This window comes from Ceratotherium simum, chromosome 13 (genome assembly GCF_057802395.1).
Source record: "Ceratotherium simum simum isolate JZ-2026a chromosome 13, ASM5780239v1, whole genome shotgun sequence".
Lineage (NCBI taxonomy): Eukaryota > Metazoa > Chordata > Mammalia > Perissodactyla > Rhinocerotidae > Ceratotherium > Ceratotherium simum.
In genome coordinates this window covers 11,192,018-11,206,280 of record NC_141912.1, presented here as the reverse complement: position 1 = coordinate 11,206,280, position 14,263 = coordinate 11,192,018, and the positions used below count along the sequence as shown (strand labels likewise).

General features: G+C 42.0%; 1 protein-coding gene across 3 annotated transcripts in view; it reads right to left on the bottom strand.

Moving 5' to 3' along the window:
* LOC101404466 (52 kDa repressor of the inhibitor of the protein kinase-like) overlaps window positions 1–13,317 on the bottom strand; it is a 42,206-nt gene extending 28,889 nt beyond the window's left edge. For all 3 annotated transcript variants that reach the window (XR_015553954.1, XM_087438003.1, XM_087438002.1), the window contains exon 1: window positions 13,192–13,317. Coding sequence is in view for 2 of the 3 variants with exons in the window: in XM_087438003.1 (XP_087294129.1) it covers window positions 13,192–13,301 (110 nt within the window). In the remaining variant the exon portion in view is untranslated. The remainder of the gene's footprint in view (window positions 1–13,191) is intronic.
* Window positions 13,318–14,263: the final 946 nt, after the last annotated feature.

Here is a 14,263-nt window from a genome sequence, read left to right as displayed (position 1 = left end):
CTAAACTTAAGGAAATCTTATTCTTTCCTTGGTGTTTACATCTCTGATTTGTTGATTGTCTTCCAGAAACTCCCTTGATGAGAGAAGTCTGGGACAGCTGCGGGATTCATTGTGGGGGAGTTTAAGTGACTTGTAATTAAATTTTATTTTAATTTTAGTTTCTGTTGTTTTTTTCTGAGCATGTGTACCTTTAGTTTTTTCTTAACACCAGGGCCTCAGAAGGCCCAACTAATTTTCTCTCTCAATCCTCTGTTGGTTTCAGATGTCAGGCTTTTAAAAGCACAGCTCTGTTAAAAGCAAAGCTCCCAGTTTTAGGGAGACTTAAGACTCATTGTCGTGTAGCCTTCTTGTCCCCTGCTACACTCTTGTTGTTGTCATATCCCAGGGTGTTCGAAATCTCTGATTTCCCTCTTTGAGTGCCTGTCTCTCATTTATTTTATTTAGAGATAAGGCAAAGCTTTTGAATCTGAATGAAGCATGGCTAACTGAGCTTAGTCTGTTGGGAAGTATCCCTGGATAATCCTGATGTCAAAAAGAAAAGAGGGATGCCTGGAGCTATTTTGGCCTATCTCAGAAAACTCATCGTTTTCTCCACCATTCTGTAGGTGAAATTCAAGCTTCCCTACTTGTTTCTACTGATTGGCGTGATTGACACAGTGCCAAGCACTGTGCTGTGAACCTGGGGGCTTGTGACCTAGACTGCCTGTCACAAACACCAGCATACACAGCTGGGACTACCGATCCAGTCCACACGGACTATTTGTGATTGTTCTTCTTGTGAATGCTCCAGATCAGAACTCCGGTGGCTGAGGAAACCGTTACATTCACTTTCAGCAAATGGAGAAGAAATAAAAACAGGCCTGATTCATAAGGACCAGTAAGTAATACAAAAGGTAGTGCTCACTTAAAAACAGGATCCCAAACAAAACATTCTAATCAAGGCTTTTATGTTGGCACTATAAAATAGTTTAACTGCCAAAAAGGGTGCATTATGGAACAAAATACTAGTTTTAAGTAGTTTTGTGTTTTTTTTAAATAAACCTTTAGAGTACATTTTAATTTAAGTTCTGGCCCCTGAAAAAGTTTCTTAGTTATGTGGTTGCCAGCAAACGATATGTGAATTAATCAATATTAGGCCTTTCAAATTAGCTGTTTAACAATGATAAACAAATGCATTTTGTCCCAATTAAAAATAGAGACTCTATTAACTATATCCAGATGCAAAAACAGGTCCCTTCACTTAATTTCTTATTAATCTACTGCTTTCTCCCCAATAAAGTGAAGTTATAAATTAAAGGAAGAAACTATCTTCCTTGGATTTTGTTAATCACAGGCCTTTCGGGGAAGACAGGCAAAGTTCTTGTTGCTTCTATTTGCAATTACTTAAACTTCTTTGGAGAAGTTTCTTCAATGTGTGGCTCAACTGTTTGGAACTCTGGAGAACGTTCAGGGAAAGAGAGCACAAGTGATAAATAGTTTGGAAATGAAGATCAAAAAGAAAGCATTAGGAGCCCTGGGAATGTTTAGTCTGGAGAAAAAGAGAATGAGTGGAGACATATTTTTCCTAACTGTCATAAACAGGACAAGAGTAATTCTTCTTTTTCACCAAAGAGTAAGGAAGAACCAGTGGATATAGGAAGAAACAAAGGATTTGACTTTAACATAATTTCTTTGAGCGGTTTTTTTTTTTTAATGATATTGGAATGCTTAGGAACTCAGGAAATTATCTGAGAATAGTTTCAGAATGCTGTTCCACAGGTCAGTCTGGAGACTAAGAATGTAGCAATACCAATCAAGGGGCGTGGAGATTAATGTTATTCACACAACACAGAGTCAGAAATACTTTCCATTGATAATTGAAATGGTAATAGTGTTTGCTTCTAACAGGGATTTACCATTCATCCAACATTGATCAAATGCCTATTCAGCGTCAGGCACTGAGGAATTCACGACAGCTCACACTTACACAGTGTTTGCTGTATGGGTACTGTTCTAAGTGCTTTACACAGAGGAATTAATTTAATCCTCACAATAGCCATACAAAATAGGTGCTATGCTTTCCCTATTTTTGCAAATGATGCAACTGAAGCAAAAAAAAAAAAAAAAAAAAAGAATTTAATTATTTACCCAAAGTCACACCTTGAGGTTATAAACAAAAGAGCAAGGATTTGAACTTGTATCCATTTGGATCCTCTGAGAAGCAAACACCAAGGTGAGATTAGATGTGCATGTGATTTATTGGGAGAAACATCTATGAAGGATAAAGGGGGGAGAAGCAGGAGAAGGGAGCAGGGAAAGACTGCTAATTGAGATGTAGGTGTGATATCTGTGAAAGGAGAGAAGGAAGGAAGGACAGTGAAGGAGAAGCCTCAGACTACTGAGATCTGAGAAAGTCTCAACCAGGCCAATGGATGGGGAGTCCCTGGGTCAAAGTCAGAAGAACACTTCATGGGGCATAAATTGCCTCGTTTAGTACTCCCATGTTGCTCAGTCACTGGCTAGGAGGAGTCTAAGGGAAGTGTGGTCTGACAGGAATGCTCCGGGGGATCCAGAGCAGCTGCTGGGACCATGTCCCCTGTAGCAGGCTCTTTTGAAGGGAGAGCTGAGTGGAGCACTGTAGAACCCAGGGTGTCTGACACCAGAGTCCATGCTTTTAATCATTCGGTTATGCTACGCTCTTGGGCCTCATACTTTGAGAGTGTGTAGCGAAAGATATAACCCTGTTGCAATGAAAGCCCTGAGTAGGAAAAGGGGACATATCATTACAAAGGTCTACAGGCTCCCCTCACATAGAGCGCAGTGTTGGCAGTGCCCAGAGTTCACATAAAGCAATGACTATGGTAGTAAAGAGCAGCATAGTACCTTCCAATCCAAACACACTTGTAAGTTTTTCTCTGGGCCAGACACCTTCATCTCATAAAATCTCATGGAACTTTTCAACCAATATTTAAATACCTATTCAACATTTACTAACTACAAGGCACTGTGTTAAGTGCAATGGGAAATACTAAGATCTAAAAGCCTTAACTCTTCCATCCAGTGTTTTACCTGATAGGGAAGATGTCACTACTATAAATAACCATATACACTTGAGGACAAGTAAAAAGTGCCACGTGAGGCACAGATAGGGCGCTATGGAAGTTTAGGGAAGAGAGGGACTACTTCCTGCTGGAAAGATTGCCGATGATTTCATGAAGGAAAAACCAATGGTATTGGTTCCCCTAATGCAATGCAAATAAGGTGGCTGGGAGGACCTTAATATGCATTCCAATGGAAGAACGTACAAAGGCCTGCCCAGAAGTAGGAAGCCAAACGTTAAATGACAATATCATAACTCTCATAGATATAGGAAATATCTTTTAAAAGTCCAGACCCCAAGGGAGCTAGAAATATATTAATCTTTTTTATTGTGAGAAGAAACAGAGATTTACTTTCTATCTGTATTAGTGTTCTAGGGCCATTGTAACAAAGTACACAAGCTGGGTGGCTTAAAACAGAATTTATTGTCCCATAGTTCTGGAGGCCGAAAGTCTAAGATCAAGGTGTTGGCAGGGCCATGCTTCCCCCAAAGCCTTTAGGGGAGGATCCTTCCTTGCCTCTTAGCTCTGATAGCCCCAGGTGTTTGTTGACTTGTACATGCGTCACTCCGATCTCTGCCTCTCTCTACACGTGACGTTCCCCCGTGTCTGTATCTTCACATGGCCACATTCCTTTTGTGTCTTTATAAAGACACCAGTCAAATTGGGGCCACCCTACTCCAGTATGACCTCATCTTAACTAATTATAACTGCAACACCTTTATTTCCAAATAAGGTCACATTCTGAGGTACCGGGGATAGGACTTCAAGTAACTTTTTGGGGGGACACAATTCAACCCATAACATTATCGCATTAATTAAACCTTGACACTATTCTTTGCTGTCTTCTGAAATTTAGTTTTGTTTGAGCAATAATTTGTTCCTCAGATTTCCAGGGTACTGAGAACTGTGCAAATATCCTAGAATAATAAAAATATTTTTTAAACATTTGACAAAAACATTCATCTCCATCATGGTTTCTTGGTCTTTCTGAATCAGTATAACCTCATGGTCAAACAATCTGCTCAAGTTTACTACAATTTCAGGGCAGATTCTTCACATAGAAAATTCCAATGTAAGAGGTGAAGTGCTAACTCGAGGCTCAGGCTCTGTCAGATCTCAAGAATCTGTCCCTTTGTCCCTGGGAAACAGAAAAAATGAGACATCTTTCACCACATGAGGCAGAAAAAAGAGTAAACCTATTTAGATGCACCTTGGAACGAGTCCATCAACTAGTTTAAATACAGTAGTTCCCCATTACCCTCGGTTTCGCTTTCCACGGTTTCAGTTACCTGCAGTTAACTACAGCCCAGAAGCCCATGATGCTTTCTCTGACTTAGCGTCAGAAGGTCAGTAGTAGCCTAACACTACGTCACAATGCCTACGTCATTTACATCACTTCATCTCATCACGTAGGCATTGTATCATCTCACATCATCACAAGAAGGATGAGTACAGTACAATAAGACATTTTGAGAGAGAGAGAGATCACAATCACATAACTTTATTACAGTATAGTGTTATAATTGTTCTATTTTATTATTAGTTATTGTTGTTCATCTCTTACTATGCCTAATTTATAAATTAAACTTCATCATAGGTATGTATGTATAGGAAAAAACATAGTATATATAGGGTTCGGTACTGTCTGAGGTTTTAGGCATCCACTGGGGGTCTTGGAATGTATTCCCTGTAGATAAGGAGGCAGTACGGTATGGATTTACCCACATTTGGCAGATTGTATTTTCCAAAGATAGCCACAAAAATATATCCCATCCCACATGCTCTGCTTATAATGTTCATGCTGACACTTCTCCATTGAGAGGAGGGTCTATGTTCCCTTCCCTTGAATATGGACAAAGTTTAGTGACTGGCTACTAATGAAAAGAATGCCCTGGAAGCAAAGATGAGTGACTTCCAAGACAAGATCATAAAAGACATACAGCTTCTGCTGTGGTTTTCTCTCTCCTTCCCCTCCCTCACCCCACTCTCTTTCCCTCCCTCTCTCTCCCAGGACACTCACCTTTGGAACCTAGCCACCATGTTGTAAAACACATTTCAGGACTCAGGCCACAGGGAGAGGCCACACGTGGGTGTTTGAGCCAACAACTCCAGCTAAATTCACGGCCATCAGTCAGCATCAACCTCCAGATAAGGTGCATGAACAAGCCTTCAGGTTATTCCAACTGACGTCCAGACACCATGGAGCAGAGAGAAGCTATCCCCACTTTTTCTGGACACTTTCTTGTCCAACAGAATCCATGAGCATAACAACTGATTGCTTTATGCCACTAAGTTTTGGGGTAACTTATTACACAGCCGTAGTTACTGGAATACCATATACCCAGCAAAATAATAAGTTGTGAAGCTAGACTTTTAGGTGACATATTTGTTGATGTTGCTAGAACTTTATCCTGGCCTCTGAGAAAGATAATCTTTTAGAAGCAAAGAGGAAGGAGTACTGATTCTGAAAGGCCCTTAAATCTAGGAAGTTTTCAGGTGCCAACATGCTAAGCTATTTAATACAGATGCCTCTCACTTCAGGGTCCCATGGCCTGGCTACTGCTTCTTACTCTGTGGTTGACCAGGCAAACTTTTAGTACCCTTGAAACTAAGATGACAATCAGTATCAGTTTCATCTCAGGTAACCACATGCAGAATACTGATTAATAGTTTTTACAAAGAGAGCATCTTGCTAAAGGTGACTAAAATTTTTGGGATTTCAAACTTGCTGGGCGAACTAATATGCTTTGTGTTACTGTTGAGAAAAGGCTTCCTCCCTCCCTCTCTGTCTTCCCTCTCTCCTTCTCTTCTTTTTTCCTTCCTTCCTTCTCCATCCCTCCTTCCTTTTTTACTTCCTTTATTCCTTTTTTTTTCCCCAGGGGAATAGTCACCCTACACTAATCTTCCTCCTTTTTCTTCCCCCACCCAAAGCCCCAGTACATAGTTGTGTCTATAGTTGTAAGTTCTTCTAGTACTTCTATGTGAACGGCTGCCACAGCACGGCTACTGACAGATGAGTGGTGTGGTTCTGCGCCTGGGAACCAAACCTGGGCCTCCAAAGCGGAGCGCGCCGGACTTTAACCACCAGGCCATCAGGGCTGGCTCCCTTTATTCCTTTTTAAGTGATGTCTATCTGTATATGAATGACAAAGATAGACAAAGAAAAAAAAAGCTAAGAGAGAAGGAATAAACTCATTTTATATTAAAGTTGTGTTATCTAGTTTAAATGTGTTATCTAGTTTAAAAATCGATTATATGTAGGTCTTAGAATTTGCCCCCTTTCCTACCTGAGTATTATTGAACTTTTCGGTTGAAACAACATATTCATCTTAAGCTCTCATTTGAAATGTGTAAAACTTCCTGATTAAATGCAATGATGCATTAACATGGAATTCAATAGTTCATTTTAAATCAACGAACTTGACATCTACAAGGTCACCACTGAAGAACCATAGGATGATAAATCTTAACAAATGGATAAGAAGGTTATCCATTTGGTTAACCAGAGGTTATCTAATTAACCGCTTTATTTTACTAGCCGCTAAACTGAAGTTACTTGCCCAAGATTAGAAATTTGAAGCTGTCTTTAAATTCTGATCTACCTAGCCTACCACCCTCACCCCATGCATTGGTCTTTGGGAACTTGGTGGTTAGAAAATGGGGTTCAGATCATAAGATTGAGAACAGAGGTATTCTGGTGGTGGTGGAAGGCTGGAGAGAGATCAGAAATGGAAATGGAAACTTAACAGTGTGACTATTTAACCACTTATTTTTTTTGTAGCAGTGTCTAACCTTTGATCCATTTGAACTTCCTAATTATGCTTAGAGTGCCTATTTTCATATTCACCAGGTCCATACTGCAGCGTAAATGTACAATTTCCTATATGCCCTTTAGGCCCCGTGCAATACATTTCCTGTCATTGATTGTCCTGATGGCTCAGTGGGACCTTCCCAGATCCAAGTCTCGCTCTTATTTGTGGGGTGGAATATGGTTGTAAAATTACACTATTAATTTGTCAGAAATTTTTCAGTAATTGTTCTAAAAATTTATCCCTTCTACCCTGCATTTTATTGACTTTTTCTTTTGTGTGTGTCTCTCTGTTTCCTCAGCTAAGTCCATATTTAGTCATTCTCTAAACTTAGGGCCATTTCACGTGAAAGAATAAAGTTCTTTTACTTTTAGACATTTCCCAAGGTGGGAGGAGATCTGAGGTCTGGGGAATGTGCTTCCACCTTTAAGCTGGATTAAGATTTGAAAACACGTTAGCACCTTTTAGATTCTTGTCTGATTAACAGCTGCTACAAATAATAAGTAAGAGAAGAGAAACTGAAGCTATGCGGTTGTGAATATGAGTGTTAAAGACCTTTCTTCATACCCCTGCTCTGTAATTTAAGGAATTATAGAAAACAAATTGTAGCCGTTTTAGTCAGATTTCATATTTTGGTTACAGAGTCAAAAGATGTGTCTTAGAATACAAGCGTCAAGCCTGGACGTTTCCTAGGTGTGATTGTGCCTGCGTTCACTTGGGGAGCAAATCAACTCCTTCACTGAGCAATGGCTTCACTTCCATAAGTACCCTCCTTCCTACATCGTCAGGCTTGCAGCCTACTAGATCATTCCCTTCAGCATACTAATCGCTGCACTGTCTTTATCTTAAAACCAAACAAAAACCCTCCTTTGGCCCCCATCCCCTTCAACTGCTGCCTTATTTCTCTCCTTCCTTTTCTAGCAAAATTTTTAACAGGCATTTATGGTCCGCTTGTTCACTCCCTAGGATTCTTTCTAAGATATTCTTGTCTGCATCCCGAGTAACTTCCATGTTGCCAAATCCAAGACTCTTCTCAAGGTCCTCTTCTTCCTCAACCCTTCAGCATCTTTTAACACATCCGACCGCTTCCTTTATTAGAACTCCGACTTCTTTTAGTCTGTATTTACCTGGTTTTCCTCATACCTCTCTGGCAGTTCTTTACGTCTTCTCCTTTTCAGCTTAATCTCTAATACATTGGAGGGCCCCCAGGGCATAGTTCGAGGCTCTCTTCCCTACCTATGTTGTCTCCCTAGGGAAATAATCCTATGCTAAGTCTTGACACGTCATGACCTGCCATGACTCCCAGATTCTCCTTTTCATTCCTGACCTCTCTCTGAGCTCCAGACTTGGATATTCAACTTTGCATTCATTATCTCCATGTGGATCACTAATAGGTATCTCAAATATGAAGTTAATTTTCTCCTACCCTCAAACCTGTTCCTCTCCCATTATCTAAGGGTTTCCAATCTTACATAATGGCATCAATACCCATCCAGGAGCTCAAGCCTTGATTTCTCTTTTCTAATCCATCAGTGAGTCTGGTGGCTCTATCTTCAAAATATACCTCAAATCCATCCACCTCGCCCCATCTTCATCACTATCATGCTAATCTAAACCACCCTCATCACCTGCCTGGATGACTGCAATTGGCTCCGAATGTCTCCCTGCTTCCACTCCCCACTCCCCAATCCATACCCACACAGCAACCAGAGACATGTTTTAAAAATATACATCAGATCATGTCATTTCCATGCTTAAAATCATCCAGGTACTTCTTTTCCAAAAGCACTTAGAATAAAATGCACTGCTTTTTCCCAATTTACAAGAGTCCTGTTGACTTGGTCCCTATCTAACTCATTGTCACTTTAGACCATTTTCTCCTTCATTTCTTCTATCTCAGCTGTGTTGGCTGTCTTTTTGCTCCTCCAATATGTCGTGATGCTTTCCACCTCAGGATTCCTGTATATGCTTTTCCCTTTATCCCTTTGCATAACTCGTTCCTTATTATTTGTCAGGTCTTAATTTATAGTTACTGTTAGTCCCTTAGCTCAAACCTCCCTAATGACTCTGTTCCAAGGAAGTCCTCCCTCTCATCACCATGCCAGTTCATTCCCATTAAAGTCCTTACTACAGGTTGTAATTACAGGCTTGTTTGTTTTCTCATTTGTTTTTCCTCTCCCACAGGAATGTGAGCTCCATGAGAGTGGAGACTTGCTCTGTCTTGTTAATAGCTGCATCACTGCTGTCTAGAATAATCCTGAACACAATAGATGTACAATAAGTATTTATTGAATGAATGAATCAGTTTTTAGATTATTTAAGCCATTTGTTTCTCCCTGATTGCCTGCCAATCTACTCCTTGTTAAAGTATCTGACCATTAGAGTAAGGAACATGTTTCATTTTCAACTTGCATTCAAAGAGGACGTAGAACTTTTAGCAGATTAGAGAGATATCTTAGCTTCTAAGTCTTAGCCTTTAAGCAGTATATCCCTTATTGATGGTGAATTATCAAAAATTAAGTTATAAGCACAATCAGACTTTCACTAGCAAAATTTAATCTTTTCTGGGGCCGGCCCCCTGATGTAGCGGTTAAGTGCGCGTGCTCCATTCCTGGCAGCCCAGGTTCGGATCCTGGGCGCGCACCGATGCACCGCTTGTCAGGCCATGCTGTGGCGGTGTCCTATATAAAGTGGAGGAAGATGGGCACAGATGTTAGCCCAGGGCCAGTCTTCCTCAGCGAAAAAAGAGGAGGATTGATGTGGATGTCAGCTCAGGGCTGATCTTCCTCACACACACACACACAAAATTAATCTTTTCTATTTTCTGTCCCTTTTGTGAATTTTATTTTATCTGAATTTAGAATGTGGTCATAGCTTTGGAAGCTGTTGCTTGTATGAACTTTTCAATCATTGAAATTCCAGAAATGCTACAAAATTAACATTTTTGTTTATTTCAAATACATTGGTCCCAAGACTATGTGATGCTAACTCTTTTCTCAAGAATTACTAAATAAAGATGCTGATACGGAATTTATTGCAACAATATCCTACAATGTGTAATTGTGTCTATAAAACACTGATGTAATGCTATGAGCTCATAATATAAATGGATACTAAACCATCTGTGTTTTGTGGCACACTGTACCATTTAAAATTTTTTGTGTGTAATTCTAAAGTAAAAAATAAAACAAAGTTGCAATGAACAGGTGTGCTGCTTCAAACATACAACTCAACAATCCTAAATCCTGACTTGAGGAAATGCCTGCAAAGCTGAAGGTCAGGTTAAGATATCACATTAACACTCTAGAAAGTAGAAAAGAAGTACCTCTAGAATGTATTAGGAAAGACGATAAATTAAATATAGAACTTTACAGATCAAGATGAAAGATTCAATGTAAAATACTTTTTTATTGGAAGGAAAGAAGAAAAAGAGGGAGGAAGGAAGGGCAAGAGAAAGGAAGGCAGAGGTTGTTGAAGAGGTGCCATGCCTGAGTTAGTTTAATGGCTTGAACTCAGTCTCTTGGACTGTGCAATCATGAAAATAATGGTCAGTATTTATTTACCATTTACTCTGGGTTTCCATACTTTGCATTGTGTTTCAGTCATGAAAAGTACAAAACCATGACGAGACCTACAAGGGAAATCAGAGTTCAGTGAGAGGCTAAAGGTCAGCAGACTGGAGAAGTTGGGAATCACTTTATGGAAGGGGTTGGACTTCAGCTAAATCTTGTTGGTTGCATTGGATTTTGATAGAGAGAGAAAGATGTGAGCATTGAGGAAAGAATGTGAAAAGACAGATGCACAAAAACAAAAAAAAGTTGGGAAAAATAGGTTAGACTTCCCTATCCCTATGAAAAAGTTTCAAAGAGTACCCTGACTGAAACAAGGGAACATTTAGTGTAGTCATAAGAAATGAGTGGAATGAAGCTGCTGTGGGTTTTGAACTCCAGGCTGCAGTGCGAGTCAGCAGGAAGAAGCTACTGGAAACCACAAGCAAGGGTGACATGAAGGAAGTGATGTTTTAGGAAGGGAAACACTTGATGGCATCAGGCAAGGTGGCTTGCAAGGAGGTAAGCTTGGCATCACACCCTGATGCCATTTCTGCAATAAAGATGTAAAATGTAATAAATTAAAGATCTGCACTCTGATGGTGGTAATTGTAGTAGAGATAAAGAGCAATTCCAAGAGGCAGTTTGAAGGGAGCAGAAACAGACATTTATCAAGTGTTGTGTGCTCTATCCTTTACATACATGACTTTACTTAATTCTCAAAACGACCCTTCCAAATAGGTATTACTATTCCAATTTAGAGAGAATCAAGTATCAGTGATTATTAAATAACTTACTCAAGGTCAGACTGTGGAACCAGGGTTAAGAACCAGCAGATTGGATGGGTGGTAGATTACGATGAATCAAAGTGGGTTCATTTGTTTGTTTTATAAAGCTATATTTCTACTTTTATTTCATTTTTCCCCCTAAGTCCCCCTAACATTGGTTTGTGCATGTCTGTATATCAAAGACAAGTGCTAAGTAGGGAACCCCAAAAGCAGAAAGTGATTGCCAGGTTTGTTTTAGTTTTGTTTTTTCATCGTTATATCTAAGAATTTGGTTTTAGATAAATGAATGATGAGTTCCTGATAATAAGCAACAGTCTAATAAAGACTGATAATGAGTGATTATCAGCTGGTGAAGGCAAGCACCCTTCACTAAGTTGGCTCTCCATGAGTTCCCTTGGGGAGCTGCGACCCTGGGCTGCAGAGGAATCACAGACCAGCATCTTAAGAGCAAAGAGAGGCAAGCAGGTGCGTGTTGCAAGCGAAATCCCGGTGCGGAGTGAAACCTGCATAACCCACTTGGGCAACTTAGAAGCAGCCTAAAATAAACTTGCAACATGAGGGATAAAGAATAAGATGGGCTGAGCGTCGACAATGCAGCTCAAGTTTTAGATTCAGATTTTAAAACCTGGAAAATGCTCTTTATAAAGAAAAACAGAAGCTCGCAGTCTCATTTCATTACCCACCAGTGCTTCTGAGCCATGAACTTTCCCCCACTTCGGAAACTTCTCTGGAAAATTCATTTCATGCTTGTCTACTCCAGTAAAACCCTTGACTGAACTGTTACAAAACAGGAGACTTGGCTGAGGGAATGTGAGAAATCACCCGATACGGTGAAGCCAGTTGGCATCCTTGAGAGCCCTAGGTCTCCGACCTTTGGTTTACCTGTAATCTTGGACCGTGACCTTCTCCTGGCAGAGGGAGAGTTCTGACTATTCCTGAGCCGGGTGACTGGGAAGCAGCCACAGCACATACATCACGTTCTTTGACACACTGAGGAATATCTCTTAGGCTGAGGGAGGGCTTGTAACTGTCACATCTCTTTGAAAGCTTCAACTTGGATGTTTTTCTATAAGGGTCTGCCTGTATCAATTACCTTATTGCTGCTAATGTTGCTCTTAAACTAATGTGACAGAACATCCCAGTCTCCTCTAGTGCAGATTTTTACCCCACTATCCTTATATGAATCCTTAGCCAGCCACCTTCCCATTCTCCACCACAGTTGTCTCAACACTTAAATTATTTTCTCAAGCCTTACCCTTTCACTCTCAGAGGATGATCTAATTTCTTCTTTCTCCAAGAAAAGTCTGTATTTTCAACAAGAATTTATCGAGCACCTGCTATGAAGTGGGAATTGTGCTAAGTTTTTGGAATATAAAGACAAATAAGGCGTGACCTCTGCCCTGGATGGGCTCATAGCTGGGTACAGGGAGGTCGACATGAAAACAAATAAGGGCAGAGGAGAGGGAGTCAAGATGGCGGCGTAGGCAGACTCTGAACTCACCTCCTCCCATGGACACAGCCAATTTACAACTACTCGTGGAAAAATTACCCCTGAGACAGAGCTGAAAACTGGATAAGAGGAACTCCTGCAACAACGGACAATCCTAACTGGGGTGGAAGAGGCAGAGACTCCCTTCCGGAGAGGAAAAACGCCGCCTTCACAAGCCGCCAGCTTCATGGCCGCCGGGAGCAGCTCACAGGTACGCAACCTCCCTGGAGGCGCGGGGCCCTGAGCCGGGAGCGCCCCCGCTGTGGGCATTGTGTGGACCCAGCACAATCGAGACCAGCGGCATAATATCTGACTTTGCTGCTACTAAAGCATTGGGTAGCACCCCCAGAAAACCCGGTTCACAAAGAAACTAAAACTGGCTCTTAAAGGGCCCGCGCACAAACTCACCCGTTCCAGAAAGCATCCTAAAATCACCAGAAAGAAAGGTGCACACTGCTTTGGTGACAAGAGACTCACCTAATAGGCCCTGAGTGCATCTCGGTGAGGGGTGAGACCTCTCCAGGGACTGGGACATTGGCGGCGGCCATTGTTGTGGCCTGGTGTGAGCGTGCTGACACAGACGCCATTGGAGTTTTCCCTGAGACCTGCTAGCCCAGGGTCTGCTCCACCCGCTAGAGCACCGATTTAATCCAGCTCAGCCAGGGCAGGCAGCCCACCCTAGAGACTGGCCCCACCTAACAACAAACCCTCAGGCAACGTGTGGGCCTGCATAGATTGGTGACTGGATTTTCTGCAGCCTGGCAACTGAGCTGACTTGAGCGGGGCAGGGTGTGCACAAGGAGCGGGTGGAGAGTGTGGGGTGGTGGCGGAGTGTGTGGGGCTCCCGCCGTGGAGAGACTGGGTCCGCTTGGGGAGGTCGGGCGCTCACACGGGGCAGGACTGTGTTGACTGTGTGTGTGGACCTGTGGGCGGCAGGGCTTGTCAGCTGCAGAAGACTTGTGCTTCTCAAAGACCCACATAGGAGGTTTGCCCCACCTTCCAAAGCCTGAAACAATTGGGTGCTCCTGTGCCTGAGGCCAGCCCCACCCAGCTGCAATCCTCAGAGAGCTGACAAGAGACCTAATAGGCTAGAGGTTTACAGCAATTCTAAGGCCCTGAGCCTAACAACCTGCCACGCTGGGGGCCTACTCACTTAAAAGAAATACTGCAACACAGATGTGGTATTAGAACTTGCAGCCAACTGTGCTGGGGCTCCTCACACCTGATAAAGAGACTGAAGGGCCCACAACAACTACAAGCAGCTGAGCATTACAACAGCTGGCCAGGAGCATAACTCAGCCTCCCTGGGCGCCTATAGGGAGAGCTAACAGGCCACAATAGAAGCACACACGTAGCCCACATAGGGGCCACCCTGGAACATTGAGAACTGAGGGAAGCACACTGGAAGCCTCCTAAGCCATCACTTACATACGGTCACCTATCCAAGAGCAGGAGACGTAGCTGACCTACCTAATACATAGACACAAGCACAGGGAAAGAGGCAAAATGAGGAGGCAAAAGAATACATTCCAAGTAAGGGAACAGGACA